Source organism: Pinus tabuliformis, chromosome J (genome assembly GCF_031772625.1).
Source record: "Pinus tabuliformis cultivar Carrire ecotype Pingquan chromosome J, CPIR1, whole genome shotgun sequence".
Classification (NCBI taxonomy): domain Eukaryota; kingdom Viridiplantae; phylum Streptophyta; class Pinopsida; order Pinales; family Pinaceae; genus Pinus; species Pinus tabuliformis.
Window position 1 is genome coordinate 1,235,811,702 of NC_142295.1, and position 7,632 is coordinate 1,235,819,333.

At 33.2% G+C, this 7,632-nt stretch overlaps 1 protein-coding gene across 1 annotated transcript; it reads left to right on the forward strand.

The window, feature by feature from the left end:
* Positions 1-823: 823 nt before the first annotated feature.
* On the forward strand, positions 824-6,552 carry LOC149231634 (uncharacterized). Its single transcript, XM_089381703.1, has 6 exons — positions 824-1,168; positions 1,278-1,479; positions 3,418-3,927; positions 5,823-6,069; positions 6,199-6,280; positions 6,361-6,552. Exons 1-6 carry the CDS (start codon positions 824-826, stop codon positions 6,550-6,552), a joined length of 1,578 nt encoding a protein of 525 aa, XP_089237829.1.
* The last annotated feature ends 1,080 nt before the right edge of the window (positions 6,553-7,632 follow it).

A 7,632-nucleotide genomic window follows, 5' to 3' on the forward strand; every position in this document is an offset into this window, starting at 1 on the left:
AAGCTTTTGAAAGCAAAACCAATGAATTATCAATATAATTTTACCATAATAAAAAAACAATTAGAAGGCGTTTAGCTAGCTCAAATTGCTCATCCGTTAGGCTTGAACCAACATCTCTTCTAGAGAAATTCAACAATTCTAATTTAATAAGCCTCTCTTTGTACCTTTTGAGACAATTGCTAGTGGTATCAAATATTGTTGATTTTTTTTATTACATTGAATATTATATTAAATATTTTTTTAATATTTAAACAAAATCAGTGACATAAAAAACAATAACATTACCACTACGTGACTCTTATTTTCTCACTTGTGAGAAAATAAGAGTCATCTAATAAATAAAAAATAATTCCCACTAGGTGACTCTTATTTTCTACTTGTGAGAAAACCTATTTTAAGAGTCATTTAATAAATAAAAAATCTTTGTTATTTTAGGAGTCGTTTAATAAATAAAAAATCTTTGATGGATCATCCAGCTAAAATGGATAAGATCACGAATTTTGCGACTCAAAAAGATATCGCAATCATGTCAATTTTCGACCATTATGTACGGTAAGTGCGAAACGTGGCCAATAAATTTTCATTTGGCTCTGGTTAAGACGCTGCCCAATGGCGAACTTATCACGTTGTAAACCATGGTGATGTCAGAGTTTGGAAGCTCTGTAAAGGAAGTCTGGTGCATGTAGGCGAAAATGGACTCGAGATTCTGTTTGTCTTCTGTTAATTGATGGACTCAAAACCGACAGGTTTGGAACTTTGGAACACAGGATCGATCGTGGACAGCAGGGAGTAACTGAGCTTCTCCATTCGAAAATTTGTGATCATGTCTTCCCAGTACTCTTCGTCCAGCAACGGGTTTCTGGTCGTTCATCGAGATCGGCCTCCGCATGAACGATTGAGACGGGCCGAGCCTCAGGAATTTAGTTCCTGCACTAAAACACAAAGTAGTAATCAGTTTGGTGGTCAGTTGACAATAAAGCGAGAGGAAAGTAGCCATTCGTTTGCGAGATTGATTGAGAATTCGGTTGTAGCGCAGGGCGCCAGATATGCAAATTGCCATGCACGGCCTTCCCCAATCAGTAGTCCGCCCACCAGTTCGCAAGGCTCGTCGGGTCATAACACAGATGTAAGCAGAGCCACTTGGAGTCAGAGTAATAGTAGCACTGAGGTATGATTTTTTCCAATCTCGGTGTAAATTCAGAGGGTATTTGGTTTTGGAGGTTTCAAAGACAACTGGCTTTGTAATTGGAGTCTTCTGGTTCATTTTTCGATTGTAGGGCTCGTTTAATTTATACAACAGAAGTCAATCCCACAGAAAAGAACCGGCGGAAACCGCATCAGATGGGAAAGAACGAACGGAAGCTGCATCCCCTGGTGTTGAGCCATGCTCATCAAGCTCTGTTAATGCATCATTCGGTGTGTTGGCTGCTAATTTGCCCTGTAATAGAGAATGCAAGCCCACCCCTGAGTACCTAGAAGGTTAGATTCTATATGTATCTCTGTTAATCCAGGATTATAAGTTTTGATTTGTGATAGCTGTTAATTAGAGGCATATAAAATATAATTTTCTGAGGCTATAGGCTACAGGGGCTAACTCAATTTGTTGTGCTCCATCTGTTGTACATTGAACTTTTCTGGGTTAAAAATGGAATTGTCCATCTAGGCGGAGGAATGAATTGGACGGTCACAAAGAGGTTGGAATGTTAGTTAAAAAATTCAAAAAATTCTGCATTCCCTTTTGAATCATGTTTTTATAGTGGAAATAAATTCAGCACTATCAAAAACTTCTGGGCACCCAAAACCTTGAACTTCTAGGACACCCAAAACCTTGAAATTTAACTGTTATAACCTGGACTTACAAAAATCTCTGCTGGATTTTATCAAAATCTTACCAAAATTCCATTTTTATGAAAATCTTGCCAAAATTTCTATATCAGATATAGTGAGAAGAAGCTGACTTTGCTATTTTCTTTTTAATTAACCAATTAAAAAAAAATTAAAGTTAAATTTATTATAAATTTTATGTTTTTTTTGCTATTTCATTAGTGAACATTTCAATTTTTAAGAAACTAATTTATCTCCTTTCATTATGTTTAATGATTCTTCTAACCAATGATGAATATAGTTAAACTATTGATTTTTTCATATCTGAAATTTTCCAGTAACATATATCACTGACAAAAGTTATAAGTTTAATTTAACTATAAATTTTTAAAAACAAAATTAAAGTATAAATTTTGTTTGTCTATTATTAATTTATTTTTTATTTTTTATTTTTATTTTGGGTATTTTGAAAACTGCTATCAATATAAGGGTAATTCTATAAACTATTTCTTTTTTATTTATGTGAGAAATTACAGATTTCAAAAATATTTCAAAATTTTGGAAAAAGATTGAAAGTTTTTCATACATCTTGTCATATTACATCAAAGTATCACATATGTGAATGGAACCGGGGTGGGGAGGTTATTATTAAACCCTCCCAACCACCCCGGATAACATCCACTGACAAAAAAAAATTGACTTTACCATCTACTTTTTAATAATTTATAAGAAAAATTAAGAGTTTAATTTAATGGTATATTTTTTTATTATTTTAAAAATATGATGAATATGAACATAAATGTTAAATCATTGATTTTGTTCATTTATTGATTTTGTTCATTTAGATTATATTTTAGAGTTTTTTGAAATCTGCAATTAACATGAGGATAATTTTATTCTTATTTATTTTTCAAAAAATTATAAATTTAAAAATATTCTAATATAAAAAAAATAAACAATTAATTTAAACAGAATTAATTTAATTTCTGTTTAGAATATTCTTGAAATCTACATATCTAAACTTGAGGTGCACCTCCCCAACCCAAAAACTTGAGATGTGCTAATTTGCTTAAGTGCACCTCTCCCGACCCAAAAAACTTGGAGTGTACTACTTTGCTTGGGGTGCACCTCCCCAACCCCGAAAACCTGGAATGTGCTAATTTGTTGGGGTGCACCTCCCCCAACCCCAAAAACTTTGGAGTGTGCGAATTTGCTTGGGGTGCACTCCCCAACCCCAAAAACCTGGGGTAGACTCCTTATTAGCCTTTAATACTTTGGAATAGTAAGAAAAGTAAAACTTTCAAACCATCATCATAGGGAGAAATAGCGGCATGGCTTGTTTTAGTTCTCTCGTATTTCCTGGCTACCACATCCCCATCAAGGTGGGATGAGAAAACATAGCATTATATGGGAGCCAAATATGAGAAAAAACATAGACTCCCTGATTCAACAATCCAAGGTTCCATGGAAATCGCATCATTATCATTAAACTACGTGGATACATTAGTAGACTATGAGTGACTTAATAGAGTTACCGAGCGTAGAAACATCATTTGAATTTTTCAGCCAGATTTTTTGTTTGAGTTGTCGCAGAAGATAACGACGGAGTCCGGGATATTCATGTAACGATGGAACAGTTGAGAACAGATGCTAGCAGCAATGAGACAAGGCGACTTGCGCGCCGTCTACAGCCCAGCTGGTCTGATACATCCGTGGTGTCGTTTGTATCAAGCGAAAGTGAAAGTATAACCTTGAGCAGAGAATTCGATAACGTTCTTACAGCGGCCAGGACTGATTCCAATGCTGTCCTGACTTTCGATTCTAATCGCCCCACGGAAAATTCATCTGTACGGACTCCTGCAATGAGGAGTACTAGTCATTTGCCTGATATTGGAGAAGAAGAACCCACCAGGAGCACCAGTGAGGAAGCTGGCCCGGATCGAAACGAAAGTGACATGAGTTCTGGCAATAGCAATTTAAGAGATAGCGTGGCTCTCGTACCAACCTCTACTAGTGTTGCAGAAGGCCAAAATCGAGACGAGATAAGTGCAGGGAGAGGTTATTTCGCACGCGTTCCAATCGATGGCTCCGCCGGACGAACAGGTATAAATCCAACTATTTAGTCCGTCTCTTGAAACTGTGATAATTGCACCATGTATTAAGAATGTACGCTATATTTGTGAAGTTAGTTACTGTGATAATTGCACCATGAATGAAGAATTGATCCTATATTTCTGAAGTTATTTTTGGAAACAAACTACTGAATCTTCCGAAATATTTTGAATATAGATAACAAATTAAATCGATGAAAGATTATTTAATTTATCTATATTTTTTTTTCAAAAAAATTCTCATTTATATACACCATGGTGTTTATATATATACACCACACTTCCACTTTATAAAAAAGCCTATCTGGTTTCCTCTTCTAAGTCAGATCGCAGGGTCCTGTAGCTTGTAGCTTGACCCCTCAATGATTTATGTAGAAAAAGAAATTGGATTTTAGAATTTTTATTTAATTATTAATAATTATTAGGGAGATAGTAAAGGTTTAATTTCCATAAAATATTATAAAATATTTTTAATAGTACTGAAGAATAAAAAATTGAAGTTCATCTCAAATGTATTTATGTCATTTTTATTTTATAAAATGATTAATTGAAAAAAATGTTAAATAGACATGAGTTTTTTATTTTTTTAATATGTAATATTAGCAAGCTATAGTAATTTTTACAGCCCAAAAATCTACATGGAAAAATGATTGTGATTCTTTATAGTTAAGAATCATGTTGTACTTAAAAATCCTGTTGCTTCTTAAGCTTCTTGTTGCATCAAGATACTCGTTGTCCTATGAGAGGGTTTATTATTAAAAGCATGTGTTTTTATTATTAAAAACATGTGCTTCTTTGTAAGCCTTTACAACTTTAAATTTACAGAGGTAGTGTACACCTCAATAGATTTTAGTGATCAAATTCGTTTGGAGTGGAGAGTTTTTTTTGGCTCATGAACAAAAAAATCTCATACACTATGTTAGGGACAAATTTAAAAAAAAATTAAAAATGAAAATTACTTGTGATCAATCTTCTTATCTCAAAAATAAAAATAAAAGTTTCTTGTACTAAATTTAGCTTGAGAAAAAAAAGGCCATCAATTGTAACTGTTCGCTTCACATAATCTTAACCACAACCTCCTATTTAAAAAAATTAATTAAAAAAGAAATAAACATAGTTTAAGTTAAACGTTACCTTGACTTTAAGTCTAGTGTGGATTCAAAGTCAATTATTTGAAGATTCGATGGACATGAGTGATTATGTCCGTCGGACCCCAAATAATTGCCTTTGACCTGGCCATGTCTGTGAGATTTTAGAATATTCCATGAATTCACAATGAGATAAAAGAACCCAGAATTCCGATTTTTTATTTTTAGGTTTGGTTGAATCAATATAGTAGCAGAATTTTTGACAGGTAACTATGATAGCTATCTACTCTCACCCCAAAAATGATTTGGAACCAATAATTGAACCATGCAAAATAGAAATACTTATGAATGGGCAAAAAGATGACTCGGTTAATTTCCGTCCTGGTCATGATACATATCATAATGTCGTACATCCTCTTTATATCAATTATAGATTCCCAAAATATTTCAAGATCAGTTAAACATAAGAGATCTATTATTCAAAGGTGCTAAAAATATAGACAAACATATCAAAACATATTAATCAGATCCCAAAATATTCCTGAAATCTACAAACACCCTAAACTCATGTTACAAAACCTTTTAACTTCCTTGCCGAAGCTCAGGCTACAGAACCTTTGACTTCATTGCCCGATGATATAGAAAAAATGATCAGTATTTTTTTTAATGATCAGTACTGGTATTTTTTCGATAATCAGTATCACTGTTGATAATTTCCTCCACCCATAGCTGCGCACTTCTGATTGCCCGCTCTGAGTTTTGTTGATTGATTTTTTTATTTGTATAATGGTATTGTCAGGCTGCACCTCAGATAGGGATGCTCCACCAAGTTCTTGGGATGGCCAGGATAACGAAAGAGACGCCATTGTGGAAAGTGGAAATAGGAACGGCGAGAGCAGGGAGAGAGAATCTTTCTCCTCCGCAAGAAGTAATGATAACCGTCTGTCGACTCCAAAGCAGCTCGCTCTGCAAAAGGTCAAAAGAGAAGAGATAGAAGCCAAGGCCATCGCTTGGGAAGAGGCCAAAATGACCAAAGTTGATAACAGGTGAATTAACACATCAGAAATTAACTCTTCCGAAGTTTAATATAATTCGTCAAAGAAGCAAGCCCAACTGTTAGAGTCAAATTGGGTGTGCGCTAATTAACTCTAATGTAATGGAACGTCACATTTCAGATTCAAGAGGGATGAAGCCATTACCGATGCATGGGAGAACGAGCAGACTGCGAAAGCTAACAACAAAATGAAAAAAGTAGAGGTATGAATATCTTTAAACTACTGTGATGTATATACAAAATTTATTGCCGGTTTTTTACTGTACTATTTATTTTGCTTCAGAGGAAATTGGAGGAGAAGAGGGCCGCGGCATTTGAGAAAATGCAAAACGAGATTGCTAAATATCATAGAAAAGCAGAGAACAGGAGAGCTGCTGCTGCGGCTAGAAGAGGTGCTGCAAAAGCCAAGATAACAGAGGTTTCTGACAAGATACGCTCAGCAGGAAGACTCCCTAGAAAATTTCGCCTCTGTTAGAAATTTACTATTATCAGTGGTATATTACCTTCGGGTTCCCTTAAGTGTTACAATCTGCGTACTGTTTATTTCGAATCTCACCATTTACAGCAACCCAAAACCTAAAAAGGAAGATCGTGCCCGCAAAAGAAACAGGAACAGAGTTCCTTGGAAGTTAACTTTGGCTGAAAGTAATAATGCTATTCAGAGCGTTGATGTATGGTAATGTATGGCCCAAGTCTAGATCAGACTTTAAAAAAATATAATAATTTTTATAAAAATCATCCTAAGTTGACCAAGAGAAAATTTTCTTCATGTAGGGCCTAAGGTCTGGGTAGAGTCTTCATCAAATAAAGGTAAAGGATGAACTCCGCATGGCTGATGCTATTTTTGTAGTTGATGTGATACTATTATTATCTTGTAAATGGTATTTAAATTGTGTTATTATTTTAATTTTTTAGTTTTTATTAGGGTAAAGCATGTCTTAAAATTGTTTTTATGTGATTAAATAGTTTTTATTATTTTTTTAAAAAGATAGGTGGTTTATGATAAAGGAAAAAAAAGTATTTTCATTAAAATAGGATTTTTTTCCACAAAAGATTTTAATATTTTACATTTTTTAACACATTAGAATTTTCTTTTAATGTTAAAAGATTGTTAAGAGAAATGTAATTATATCAACATATTTTTGTTGATTTAACAAGTTAAGAAGATAGGTACTATAATGTTAAAAGATTGTTAAGAGAAATGTAATTATATCAACATATTTGTGTTGATTTAACAAGTTAAAAAGGTAGATATTATTATAAATATGGGAACAATTGAAAATATTTTTCATCTTAACCTTTTTTAGCTTCACAAAAGTGACGAGTCAATCATTTCAAGGTGTTTGAGTTCCTGAAATTGTTTTCTTATTTTAACAAAATAAAGAGATACATTTGATTTTCAATTTTTAAGTTAAACACTTTTATATAATATCTTAATTTCATTTTCTTTCTTATAATATACAGATTTATTTTTAATTCTAATCCTTTATTATCCCTTAAATTTTCTTTTAAATTTAAATATAAAAATATTTTTAACATTATATTTATTTTACAG